General features: G+C 45.5%; 1 protein-coding gene across 1 annotated transcript; it reads left to right on the forward strand.

Moving 5' to 3' along the window:
* Positions 1 to 201: 201 nt before the first annotated feature.
* On the forward strand, positions 202 to 6,261 carry PDDC1 (Parkinson disease 7 domain containing 1; the record flags this gene model as incomplete). Its single annotated transcript, XM_010156085.1, has 7 exons — positions 202 to 278; positions 678 to 783; positions 1,277 to 1,384; positions 1,959 to 2,053; positions 3,188 to 3,281; positions 5,196 to 5,307; positions 6,132 to 6,261. Coding segments are annotated over 7 exons (599 nt in total), but the record flags the coding sequence as incomplete, so codon positions are not given.
* Between the last annotated feature and the right edge of the window lie 8,128 nt (positions 6,262 to 14,389).

The raw sequence follows: 14,389 nt of genomic DNA on the forward strand, positions 1-14,389 counted from the left end.
TTGGGGGTTCCACAGCTGGATGTGTGTATTGCCCAGTGCCTAGCTCGCCTGTAGTGAAGGTTGTGCCTTTCTTGCATCATTAACCCTCTGAAACGATCGGGAGCTTTTACAATGAGCAAAAACCCCAAGCTTTACTAGCTAAAATGAGCCAGCGTGGCTAGGATTAAATTATAATGGACTCTTTGTTGGACTCTTTTTCAGGTGTGTCGGCGCAGTCCTTCCTTCACTGCTTTACACTGACTAGTTCTGCTTTTAATCTGCAAGTTGCAACTCCTGGGGTAAGGAAAAATGGGCAGTTACTGTGATTTTTCGTTTGGCAGCGGTTGGCAAGAGAGAATTACACTGAACTTCTTTTGAGTGGAGTTTTTTTTTGCTTTATGGATTAGAAATTAATTAAATTAAAAGAATTTCTGTTTTGAAAACAGAATTCTGTTTAAAAATTCTGTTTTCTTAATGTTGAACTGAATTTGGGCTTCCTGTAGCATGGTTCTGAAGTGCTCTGTCTGGTGTGATACCCACAGAGAGGAGGGAGAGTTATTAGAACCACTTCGGTGGGGAAGACTTGAGGGGTTTGAGATCTCAGGTCTCTCAAAACACGGCATGTTTATCCTTCGGGTGACATAGCGGATGTCTCTGCGCAGATCCTAACCACAGTCTGTGAACCATGTTTTCCCTAGGGGAAGTCAATTGATTTTGTGGATGTGAACGAGAGCAACGTGCGCTGGATCCAGGACTTCCGTATGAAATCGTATGCGAACCCTGCCAAGTTGGAGTCGATTGATGGTAATGGCTTTAGTGTTACCAGGAAAACAGATGCTTCTTAGTGTTCGGTCTTTAGGGAAGACTGACGCAGGAAAGGCATAAAACTTGTGTTTTAAGAGGAAGTCCTGGCAACTGTAGTTACTGTCTTATTTATCTTGGGTTGGCAATTCTCTCATTCTGTACACACACAGCACGTATACATACGTATGAGGGAGGATACACTGTATGTGTTGGGGTATTTTTAAATAAGTATTTTGTTAAGCTAGGGTCTGGCAGACACAGTGGTTTTAAGCTTTTCCTGGGTAAGAATGTCCCACTAAAAACGTATGGCCTTTGTCCTGAAAAGGACCTTTTTCTCTACTCCACATATATCTGATCGTTTCTTTAGTTCATTCAGTGTTTGGCTGACTTACATGGTATTGTCTTAATTTTGTCAAATCTGAAATGGGTTTATGAACAAGCTTTTTTGTATGTTACTTGTATCACAATTAGTTTATCCTTTCCTCCTTCCCAGGCGCTAGATACCATGCACTGCTGATTCCAGACTGTCCCGGGGCTGTGACTGACCTTGCAAACAGTGGGTACCTGGCTAAGATACTGCAGCACTTCAGCACAGAGAGCAGTAGGTGAACATCCTCAGATATTTTGTTAAATAAAATAGTACTAAAGTACTGTTCCTGTAAAACTGTTACCTTCCAGTGGCTTAAAAATGCTTACACAGTTGAAGAGCATTCAGAACTGGGAAGAGCTGCTTTAGAGAAATGTGTCGTCTTTATGGAACTGTCTAGTTCTTGTAACCGTAATTTTTCAGTGCCTGTGTCAGAAGAGGGTTCTCTACAGTGGTACAGAAAAGTCTCTTCAAGTCTGTAGGATTCAAGGTTCAGAGCCAAATGTGGAATATACCAGGACCATCATTAAGGCTGTAGCTCATCAGGGCTTTTTTGTGCTTCTCATTTACCATTTGAGTGTATGTTTTTCTGTTTGACTAGTGCTGTTTCTGGACTTGGAGTTAATAGCTAGTAACTTAGCAAGTGGACAGGAAAAAGCTGTACAGCCTAAGAGACTATAAGCGCTGCAGTGTAACTTTATTGCAGGAAGGCAACATGCTGTAACACGAGGGATCTCATTAATGCTTCTCTGTTCTGGAGATTTGAAGATGCCTACAACTGCTCAAATATGCTTTGCCTCTTCCCTAGAGCCTATCTGTGCCATTGGACATGGAGTTGCAGCTTTGTGTTGTGCCACCAATGAGGATAAATCCTGGGTGTTTCAGGGATACAGCCTGACAGGGGTAGGTTGAGTTTTCCCCTAACTTGCTGGCTGGGGGCTTTTTTGCTGTGTGTGGGCCTGTAACTTCAAGTGGTGGTTCTGGTGTTCCTGGTCTTATCCTAGAACTGCCCACAAATATAAAGCATGTTTGGTACCCTTGGTTTATGTACAGACTTGTTGTTGAGGGGGTCCAGCACTGAGTGCGTGAAGGGATTGTCTCACCTCGCTGTTCCATGGAGAGTTTTCCTTCTGATTGTTCAGTAAACTTCAAACAGAATCAATAAAATGCTGGGAATGACTGCTGCAGCTCTTGGACTTCATAGCTGAGGGCTTTTAAGAATTACTTTTTTCGGTTTCATGAATGCTGGAGATAAGTTACATTTCTCAAGTTGCTCTTTAGTTTTAAAAAGTAGAGGAAGCCTTAGGAAAAAAGGCTGTTTGTACAGACTGGCTTGCAAGTCAAAAAGTAGCCAGATACTGTTGGTGGACAGTCATATCTCTGACATCACATCCTGTTTCTATGGCACTCGTACCTGTGCACCAAGAGGAAGCAAACCTCTCTAGTACAGCTCCTGGGGTTGAAAATTTACACGCAAAGTTGAGAAGTTAAATTTATGGGACTCGCAAAAGTTATCAGTGTCCTGATATGCTTGTATTTGGTGTTACAGTCCATAGTAAAATCTTTTAAATAAGAGGTATGATGTGGCCCAGCTATAGTTGCTATGGAAACCATAAAATTCAAGTTCCTTCTGTCATATAAACTGAACCTAGTACTCGATTTTTCTCTTCACTTAAGCTGTTTTCCATATTCATAGTGGTGTTTGGACTCAGCAAGTGGCACAGCCTTTGTGTCCAACAGCTAAGCAGGTCTGCACTTTCATGGCTAATCCCTGCACGCTGTTCAGCGTCCTGGCCATGTGCACGGAGTGCTTGGTGTCACTATTTATCTTGTGTAAGAGTTTTCACTTTGCTCCCTACAGAAAACCTACAGAAGCTGCTTGTGGTCATTCGGTTTTATGCTTTGATTGCTTTGTGTCCTGTATACAGTTGGGAGAATTGTAGGGAGAACAGAAAAATAAATTGCAGGTGAAGTTGTTTGGTTTTGGTTGGCTTTTTTATAAAAAGTAAACCAAACTTTCCTTTTGCTCTTTTCCAGCCTTCTGTGTATGAACTAGTAAGGCAGCCGAATTTTGCCAGTTTGTCCATTATTGTGGAAGATTTTGTGAAAGATTCGGGAGCCACGTTTAGTGGTAAGTCACTCTTGTTGTCCAGCACTTCATGTGTTGTGGCTGCGTGCCGGTTCCACGCAGCTGAACAGGACTGTTCATCTTGCATTCCCATTTTGTGAAAAAACAAATATCCCAGTGGATTAGAAACGATGAGTGTTTTAAGAAGGGCCGTGGAATAGTGGGTGTGGAGAGGTTCATGTGTCGTGGCTGCGTGCCGGTTCCACACAGCTGAACAGGACTCTGACAGCCTTTGTCATCTTGCATTCCTATTTTGTGGGAAAAAAAAAAAAAATCCCAGTGGATTAGAAACGATGAGTGTTTTAAGAAGGGCCGTGGAATAGTGGGTGTGGAGAGGTGCAGTTCAGCACACCGATCTCTGTGGCTGTCCACACGTGCTCTTTTACCCCAGCGTAGACATGAGGGCGCTTGCCCTGCTGTGAAGGAAGAAGGGAAGGGTGTGTGCAGCAGAGTTGTCATCGACCTACAGCTGCTTCTCTGCTGCCAGGCAGGGAGTGTGTGCTCTGCTGGGAGGGGCTAAGTTCTTGATTTTGGAGTTGTCTTTTATGCAAGCACATGGTTCCACTCTTTAAAGCTGGAGGCACTAATGAATGTTTCTAGTTGCTCTGATTAGGTGTGTTTTACCATCAGGTATTTTACTCGTAGCTACATCTGGTTTTGTAGTCTTTGTTTCATTACTAGTATTTCACAGAATCATAGAATCCTTTAGGTTGGAAAAAGCCCTTAAAGTCATAAAGTCCAACCCTTAACCTGACACTGCTAATACCACCACTGCTAATATCGTGTCACCAAGTGCCTCATCCGCTTGTCTCAAATCCCTCCTGGGACAGTGGGTTCACCACCTTCCTGGGCAGCCTGTTCCAATGCCTGACAGCCCTTTTGGTGAAGAAATCTGAAATTCTGTCCTGTGTGAGAAACTTGAAAGCACTAAAGCACAAAAATGTCACCTTTTCCTAGACGATTTCTGGATGTGCAGGGAAAAGTGTCGTTCTCCTTTACATGCAGTGCTGAAGAGGGAGAATGAAATCAGCTATAAATTCTCCTTTACATGCTGCTTTCTTGCAGTGCTGAAGAGGGAGAATGAAATCAGCTATAAATAGGTCTCTTTGGTTGCAGATGGCATTCAGTCTGCTTTTTTGTTAGGTATTTTTTTTTTTAGAATCTGTCCTTCAAGAGAACAGTGAGATGCCTGTGGTATTTAAGTCCTTTATTTAACAGAATAGTGTCAGCCACTGAACTGATAGAATTTGAAGTGGCCAGATTAGAGATCACACACGTGGATGGGACACACCAGGCTCCTAATGCCGTGCATCTATTTTTCACTAAGAAGAAATACCCCTGTCTTATCATATTGCTGTATAGTCTTTGCTTAATCCTCTTCCATCCGTGCTGCCGTCAGCCTGGTTGTGTGTTCAGACGGCGTCTTTATGCTCGGAGTGAGCTGCTGCTGCCACCTTCTGCATGACGGGGTCAGTGCTGACCGGTTAGAAGCCGGGACCTGTTATGTCACTGTGCTGGGCTGCAGTGGTCCTGCCAAACTAAGCAAGAGGAGGAAAAGCGTGGGGTTAGAAGGCCTGTGTTTAGATAGTCAGTGGCTGGGAGAGGGAGAAGAAAATTGGTTTTGTTACTGACAAACTAACGTCTCTGTCTGGGATGAGTTAACTTAAATACTAGTTGGAGGACTGGACAATTGCTGGTAGATAATAACACGTCGGGGTGTTACTGGCCAGAAAGTAAGTACCTTCCTGCTGGCTCTCTGTAGCATGGTGATTACAACTTCGATGTCTTACATAAGAAGAGTTTATATTGTACTGCAGCGTAGTTCCAACTTTAAAATGTATGCTTTGAGGTTTTTATTATGAAAATCAAGACTGAAGTCCCCACTAACAATCCTTGTTGCTGTTCTCCTTTGTTTAGCCAGCAGTCCGGATGCTGTACATGTTGTGCTGGACAGGCACCTGGTGACAGGACAGAATGAAAATTCCACTCTTCCTGCGGTCCAGAATCTTCTTATTCTTTGCAATGTGAGGTGAGTCATCACAGAATGGTTTCGGTTGGAAGGGACCTTAAAGCCCACTCACTCCCACCCCCTGCCATGGGCAGGGACACCTTCCACTAGACCAGGTTGCTCCAAGCCTCATCCAGCCTGGCCTTGGACACTCCCAGGGATGGGGCATCCACAGCTTCTGTGGGAACCTGTCCCAGTGCCTCCCCACCCTCTGCGGGAAGAATTCCTTCCTGATGGCCCATCTCCATCTCCCTCTTTCTGTTTAAACCTGTTACCCCTTGTCCTGTCACTCCCTGCCCTTGAGAAAAGTCTGTCCTCCTTCTCCCCCCAAGGCTTTCTTGTAAGCCCTGGGAGATAAAAACGGGGAACAGACAGTGGGGAGCATCTTTCAGGAATATTGTCCCCCCAGAAGAATTGTTTTGCCTAAGTTAAATGCTGAAGTGCGTGACGCCTTTGATCTAGCGGTTCAAAAATGTCTTTGCGTAAAAAGCCTTTGTGATTATTAAAAAAAGGTAAAATGGGTTGGGAAATGCACAGCTATCTATCAGGGCTGGCAAAGTACAATGCAGAATAGTCTCACTAAGCATTTCTGTTCAGAAAAACGTATCTTGCGTGTCGTTCTTTTGGCAAGTTAGTGTTTAGTCAGCTGTTCTAGGATTCGGGGGGGGAAGAGATCTAATTTCTTTGGTAATGGCTTGGCCATTTGACTTCTCTTGCATCTTGTTAGAGAGAACACACATAAATAACCACAAAAATCTTCTTTTGTTCAGGTGAATGTGTTAAAAGTCCTTTCCTGGCTGTGGACTAACAGGTCGTGTCATGTTTGGATGTGTTTCCTTCCGCAGGAAATGAAGGAGCAGGTCTCTTTGCAAATAGGATGGATGAAGAGCCAGGAGGCTAAGGATTTTCTTGTCTGTTAACTGGTTAAAACATGCCTCTAAATTTGTCCTGGACTGTGAAGTGACTGTGACAGTGAAGTGGCAGTGTCAGGTTTTGCATATAAGGATGGATGACTGTTGTGAATAAGAAAACTTTCAAGTGCATCACGCTTCAGCAGCAACTGTGAAACCACTCTGTATTTTTGGTTGCTATATCTTTTTTCACTGCTTCTCTAGACCCTCGATTGACAAATGTGGGGAACTGCCTTCATAAAAAGAAGTTGGTGCTACGAATACAAATTGCTGAAGTGAAGACCTTGCTCTAGGCTGATGTTATACTGATTGTTAGTAACTCTGCCCCAGAGAGCACTTGGAACTCTGAACCATCTGGTGGTTGTGTTTCAAATAGCGAAATCTACAGGTAGAGCTTTGCTGAAATGCGATTTCAGATGCGTTTTCGCCTCTCGGTCGGTCACAAAGCTGCTGTCTGAACTCTGAATGTGTCTGGGACACTTGGATACACGTGGAATAGGATGGCAGATGCTCAGCTAAACTCTGAATAAAGCAGAACCAGTTGTGCGGAGGCAGCATAATGTGCCCTTGTTTTCTTCCTTGCCTGCTCAGATGGCTGGACTTGTGTTTAAAAAGCTTGCTCAGCTGTTTTTGCATGGTCTCCTGACTGGTCGATTGTTCTCCTTTGGGGTGCTCTTGTTATGATTCTTGTTCGCTGAAATGTTGGATATTTCTCTCTGGCAAGTACACTGCGGTTGTCTCTTGTTGGGATTTTATGGACAAAGGAAGATAAAGTGTAGGCAGCTCATGTGGATCACATCCTCTGAGGATCCAGCTGTCAGGTGGAATCTGGCCTTCTCTTTCCTTCTGAGCAGCAGGTGTGGCTTGAAGCTGAGCATGGAAAGGGATGAGCAGACTGAGAATATGGGGTGGGTTTTTTTGCATTTGCAGGCTCAAACATGCTAAATCTAAAGGAAAGTAGACAGATTAACGTTTTTCCTTCCCTCTTGGAACAGAGGGCAACACTTCTGCAGTGCTCTGTGAGGGAAAGGACCTTTGTGGTTGCATTTATTTTTTTCTTAACAAATCTATCATATCATCCTGTTAAAACTAGTCATCAAGCAAGGTAATTTTGTGCCTTTTCTGTAGAAATTCAGTTTTTTAGTTCTGTCTCAAGAATTCAGAGTGAGTTTAAAAGATAATCTCCAGTGGGATTTATTGGGTCTTCTGTTAGATTCTGGAGCCCATCTTATGGATTTGGGGCTTTGCTAGAAATTAAAATTGGAATTTGAAATTAAAATTGGGCTTTGCTAGAAATTAAAGTATCAAGTAGCTTTGATAGCTTAAATCCTCATTCCTGACAGGTCGTCTTGGGGACTTACTGACCTCTGTCACCGTCAGGACATACTTCCCATCCGGATTTCTTGTGGCCTGGCTATTGAAATGACCTGGCAAGTTCTTGTATGTGGAGTTGGGGTCACTGTGCTGAGCACTGTGCACCTACTGCAAGGAGACACTCTGTGCCACTGGAAGCCTTGTTTCATGGAATCATAGAATGGTTTGGGTTGGAAGGGACCTTAAAGATCATCCAGTCCCCCCCCCTGCCATGGGCAGGGACACTTTCCACTAGACCAGGTTGCTCCAAGCCTCATCCAGCCTGGCCTTGGACACTTCCAGGGATGGGGCATCCACAGCTTCTCTGAGCAACCTGTCCCAGTGCTTCACCACCTTCACCACCTCTTTAAATAGAGAAGGTGAAGCTTTATGCCCTAGACGCCACTGATTGCCTGAGCAGGGAGCTTAGGGAGGCTGGAGTTGGGTATTTGGAGTCCTGGAGAAGGCAGGTGCAACTTAGGTGGTTTCTGGGCCGAGGGAGCTTTGCCACACCTGATTTAAGCTGGCTGCAGCTGCGAAGTGAAGGCTGGTTTCTGAGCTGGGAGTCTGCGAGGCTACAGGTCTTGTGACCTTGGAGACTGCTTCCATGGGGCTGAGTCAAAATTGCTAGACCTGTCATGATTGTTGCTGTTTGCCCTGTGTCTTGTTCTCATCCTTAATTGTGACATCCTGTCCGGGCTCATCGAGAAGCTGCAAGGTGAACAAACAGTATTTAGACTGCTACAATCAATTTGCTATTGTACTATTATTCCTTATTTTCTGGTCAGTCAGGACCTGTTGGAACTGCCTTGTTTGTGGCTGTATCGGGAATTACACCGATGTACACAGTACACTGCCTTTGGATTTTTGTAACACTTCCTCCTTCGCATCTGGGAGCAGATGAAGAGGAGTTACGGTCTGTGTCTTCGTTCTTTCACATCACAGCTCCATTTCTATCTCCTCAGTAATCTAAACTGTCCCCAGTGTGGAAGCTGCTCTTGCAAAATAGAGGGACAATGGCACGATCCAGCAGAAAGTGGCTGGAGAGGTGATGTGCGCCTACAAATTTCTGAGGCGGTTGGTTGATGAGGAGGATGTGGCCTAATTTCCAGTGGCAAAGCAAAAGGACTTTGGTATAAACAACCCTCTCTCATGTGGCTGGTGGGCAGTGGGTCATCTTTAGAAACCACACTGACAAACTGAGCAATTAGGGGTGATGGCTCTAAGTTCTCATACACCAAAACTGGAAATAAGCTTTCTAAATCTGGAGGGAAAAATAGATAAAATTAAACAACTTCACTTATTTTCTACTTTAATGTTATACCAGAAACATCCAGGAAAGTTTTATTCTAATGTGAGGGTGGTGTTATGTCAGTGGGTTAAACTGTGAATTCATAATTTTGTCTTGCTACGGTTTGACTTTACCATCTGCATACAGGTATGTCAGTGGATTAAACTGTGAAGGCAATATCCATAATTTTGTCTTGTTATGGTTTGACTTTACCATCTGCATACAGGATTAATTGCACTCTCAGGAATGCTGTATAGAGCTGGTGACCTTTAAGTTTTTTAGTTCTTCGTTTTGGAAGAACTTTCAGTGCAACTGTAAACCTTTTGACACCACAAAAATTTTCAACAACACATCAGACCAGTTGTGTAACTGGGATTTGTTTCGAAACCGAAAGCAGCGGGGCTGAAGGACAGGCTCCAAAAGCAACAGCGTGTCTACAGCTTGGGGTACTGCAGCATCATTCCCTGCTTTTGTTCCATGTTAATTTTCTTCTAAACACTTGATTTTTTGTTTGTTTGGGTTTTTTAAATTTTTTATTTTGCTTAAAAGGTATTTACACCAACTAAAATGAAGTGACACTACAGACCAGTGATTCTTGGGCAGGTCTTCAATTTAAACTTCCTGTGTGAAGCATTTGAGTACCTCAGTTTGTACCTTCTGACCCTTGTGCTGTACTTCCTTCTGGGCCAAACCGAGAAGCAGGCAGTGAAGTATCACATCCCAGGCATCCGAGCAGTGATTTATCCTGAGTTTGTCTTCCAGCACTTAATGTCATGCCTTAAAAAGGCATGTATTCTCCTCTCCTTGGCTGTGAAAATACTGCATGTTCGAACGGCTCAGCAGCCCCACTTTCAATACTTTTCTTACCCAATTATGCCTAACAAGGCCGTGACAAATAACAGCAGCTGGGTTTTGGGAGTGAATTAGCATAGATAAGATGCTGCTGCTTATTGCCTTCTGCCTGCTGACCTTTATCAGCATCTCAGCTTGTGGTACAGTTAGTGTTGTCTCTGCTTTGCCACCGTGCTTCAGTTTACACTTAATCTGAATGCAAAGATACGTGGGTATGATCTAGTGAGGTGGGTCAGAAGTCACGTGTAACTGACTTGAACTGGTGAGAAATCAGCTAGCAGCAACTTCAGGATTTCCCAAAACATGCCAGCTCTTGCCATACTCATTCAGCACGTGTTCTGCAGCGTGATGGTTTCCGCTCTACCTGGCTGGAACGTAGCAATTAGAACGCTGCCGGGAGGATGAGCTTTTGGCAATGCTTGCAAATGCTCGGTGTTTCAGTGTCTCTGTGATCAGTTGTTTATAGAGGATTCTGGCATTTACAGCACGTGATGGGCCCTTTTGTCCCCGATCCAGAAACTGCTTCTCAAACAAATTGAAAGCTTCAAATTCTGGAGACTTTCAACCCACACAAATCCTGGTTTTGTGTTGTGCTCTGGAACTTTGGTCCTAGGGGAAATCAGCCAGGCTTATTTCCTTAGAAATTGTCTCTTCCTGGTAACAGCCAGCTGCTGATTTTTTAATTAGGGAACCACACACATGAAGTGTTACATCTTATCTGGACTTAATGCATGGGAACACACTCTGTAGTTTCCTCTGTGGGCAGACAGTGAAGTAGGTGCTAGAAGCATCAGCGTGCCTCTGCAATAGATGGAGCAGAAACGTTATGGGATGAATCCAGAGGGACAAGTCTATTGATGTGAACCAGCCACATATATAATATATATTAAATACATATAATGCTATATGCTTGGAGAAGTCTCTGTTGGGCTTATTGTAAGAGGGAAAGATGCAAAAAGGTTAAATTGAGAAGGGACCCAGTGGGGTTGTGCCCCTGGGGAGAAGGATTCCAGGCTAAAAGACGTCCCAGGTGTATGAGTGACAGCAGGATTACCCAGAGGAGAGACCAGGCACTTTCCAGGTATTTTCTGAGCTATTTGGTACCCACAGAGATCAAGGGAAGAGCTTGGCTCCCAGGTGTATGAGTGGCAGCAGGATTATGCAGATGAGAGACCAGGCATCTTCCAGGCATTTTCTGAGCTACTTGGCACCCACAGAGATCAAGGGAAGAGCTTTCTGATGGGAATGACTTGACTGCGGAGTGAAGTGCAGGATGGAGGGGTCTGCCAGGTGAGTTCATGTTGATGGCTTCAATCCAGGGACCAAACCAGCTGCTCCCTCCCCTCTGAGCTATTTGTGGCTTGCAGTTGGCCTTTGCACAGAGGTCTTTGGGCTCTGATTGGCATAGCTCGTACCTCCTCAGTGCGGAAGGGAGGCTGGCAGCTGGAGAAGGATCTCAAACTGAGAAGGGATCCAGAGAGCTGGTTATGGTTGTTATCAGAAGGCAGGCTAAAGATTCAGGGGTGGTGGAGGTGGTTGGGTTAGCAGTAACATCCATCCACCTGCATGGTGCTAGAGGAGATTGCTAGGGAGGCAGCAGTGTCAGGAGGAAAAAAAAAACCAAACATTTAAAACCTCTGTAGGGCACTTGGTAGGACTGGGGAGAAGGTGAAAGCAGCTCTCAGGTGAATGAATTTGGACTCTTATTTGGTTTATTTTAAGGATAAAAGTAGCTTGCCAATGGTGACTCCCAGTGCCACAGTGTGACACTGCACCTGGACGTGTGGGTCACGGTTGCCTTTGTCAGGGGCTGGCATCTTCAGGAGCTGCCTACCAGTCACTTGCTGATGTGTGCTGTCATGCTGTGTGTGCAAAAATGCAAATTTGCTGGTAATGGGGGAAAAACCCCTCCGTTTTTCAGGCAGGGTGAAAGGACAGCAGCAGCCCAGCTGCAGAATCTAAGTCAGGGTATCCTTGGATTTGTTTGCTCATAGTCTGCTTCCTTGTTCTGTTGGAAAGGAATATGTCTCCATAAACACGTGGCTTCCCCGCTGACTTTCAGTGACCACTAATGCTTCTCTTTCTGGAGAGTTAGAAACAAAATGGTAAAAGGCCTTTTGGGGAGTTTGATGCCACGTTGCTGATTTGTGGAGCCTGGCCTGGCTCAGCAGGTCTTCCTGAGAAGATCTAATACAAGATCTACTACAAGTCCTGTGAAATAGGAGAATACATACTCTGCAGGCAAAGTGGGAGGAAGGGGAGTGGATTGTAAAGGCTTTTTGGGGCAGGATTAATCCCTAGATAAGCACTGTCCATTCGGGCTGTAACCTCCAGGTCGTGTTCCTGGGAGCCAGTCTTGGGCCAGGTGAAATGACTTGGTTTTGGCTATGAGAGCTGTTACAATGCAGAACTACTGTCAAATCCAGCTACTTCTGGATCTGACCCTTTGTCAGTAGCAGCTAAAGCTGGGACAGATGCAGGGAAGTGATTGTACATCAGATTCACAGCTGAGCTTTTCCAAGAAGCTGGCCAGTAGCTCTCAGTGTTGTGCAGAAAAGGCACGTTGGTGCCCCAGGGCTGCCTGACGGCACTGCGTTGCCTTGGAATTACCTGGGTTTTATAATGTCAAATAGGTATGAATCTCAGAGTGACTCAGAGAAAGGAATCCACAAAAAGCTTCCTGTTGATACCAGTGGGCTGGCGAAGGCAAAGTTCAGACAGGCAGTCCTCTGTTACATCTAGGATGAAGCTGGTATGAGGACCAACCAGCCGGGGTCAGTGCTAACTCAGGTAGCTCGGTTTCGTGCAGCTCTCAGCAGTCTAATCCTGCCTGGACACCTGTAAGAGTGCAGTAGTTGCCTAAAATACCTCTTAATTCCTTTGCTAAGGCGTCAGGCATTAGGATGTGCTTGCCTTGGTGCAAGACAAGCTCTGGCAGGCTGAAAATCATTCAGGTATCTAGGTGAAGTTACAGCCTTAGAGAGGCTTATCACCCCTCAGTGATGTGGGGAAGCAAGATCCTGGCTTTTCATGGAGACCACAGGCTTCTGTGCACAGCAGTTCTGTGTTTGCCACTTCTGCAGCCCCAGATCTTCATCTTCAGAATATAGGAAATACCTGAGCTCTTAATCAGTGGCATTGTGTAGGGTGTTCCCAGTTCACGAGATTAAGTAGGTTTGTTGCTATGGGGAAATACTTTTGTTTGGATGACAATCCCCATCCTCCCCTGTCATATGTTCCGATCATTGTGATGGCAGTTTTCTAAAAACACACTCAAGTGCCTGCTCAGGGGTTGTGTTACCTTGCAGGAGTCATCTCTGGTTGCTCTGGCTTGCCATGGGTCTTGCTGGTTTGTCATCTCTGCGGCTGTCAGTCTCCCGGAGCAGGGCAGTGCACTACAAGCTATCCCAGGGAAGTGTAATTCTGGATTGGCTGAAAACCTCACTCCCTTACCTGAGGAGGTCAGGACTTCACACTTTAGTAACTGTTAACAAACAAACTCACCTGCTTTGAAAATTGGGGTCTGTTAAGGAGCTAGAGAGATGTGGAGAAAGCTGGATCCAAAGCAGAGAGCCTACAGACTTGTGCTTGGTGCCTCTGCTGTTCTTAGAATCAGACTGGTTTGGGTGGGAAGGGACCTTAAAGCCCCTCCAGCCCCACCCCCTGCCATGGACAGGGACACCTTCCATAGCCCACGGTGCTCCAAGCCTCATCCAGCCTGGCCTTGGACACTCCCAGGGATGGGGCATCCACAGCTTCTCTGGGAACCTGTCCCAGTGCTCCCCACCCTCTGCAGGAAGAATTCCTTCCTGATGTCCCATCTCCATCTCCCTCTTTCCGTTTAAACCCATCACCCCTTGTCCATTCACTCCTTGTCCTTGGAAAAAGTCCCCCCCAGCTTTCTTGTAGCACCCCAGACACAGGAAGGGGCTACAGCGTCTCTCTGGAGCCTTTTCTTCTCCAGCTGAAACTTGAAGCTCAGTTCCCTTTCCAGGAGGATACAAATACTCCGTTAACAGCTTTCAATGACGGTAGTGATAGAAATCACAGCACACGCTGACTTGCAGTGGTAGGTCAGGCAGTTGTGTGGCAGCGTGGGGAGGTGGGGGCAGGGTAAAGCTTTTAATGCTGGCTTGACCTTTGAAAGGAAGGGAAAAAGGTCCCTCTGCCCAGTTTGCTTTCTGTCATCGCCTGCTTCTCGCTGTTCCCTACCCCTGTAAAGCAGAGGAGTCTGGATCCATCCCCTGAGGTGGCTTCATCTCCCTCTGGCAGGTTGGCACTAGTCCCCAGACCTCCCTTATTTGAGGGGTTGGCAGCGATTCCATGACCGTTGCGTAAAGAGAAGCAGTAACTCCTCCCAGGACAACATACAAAGCTCTAACAGATGATCTTGAGTTGTATCCACATGTTCATCTGTGTCAGCTCAGATTAACCAATCATCAAGTTAGTTATTAACTGCTTGAGAGACTTAGTGAATTTTGAAAGTGTAGCCCTCAAAGCAGGAGGGGGTACGTGCAGCTTACGCCGGTGTTGCAATCCCAGTGGCATTTCAGTGTCGCTTGGGTCCGTGTTCTTGCTGTTTCCTTGGGCAAGTGGGAAACTAACTGATACGTGACGAAGTTGCTTAAAATTGCTTATGATCCAGCTTTTTCCCCTGCGTTAAAAAGCCTTGCAGTACTAATTATGATGCATTCAC

Source organism: Eurypyga helias, unplaced genomic scaffold, assembly GCF_000690775.1.
Source record: "Eurypyga helias isolate BGI_N326 unplaced genomic scaffold, ASM69077v1 scaffold6317, whole genome shotgun sequence".
Classification (NCBI taxonomy): Eukaryota; Metazoa; Chordata; class Aves; order Eurypygiformes; family Eurypygidae; genus Eurypyga; species Eurypyga helias.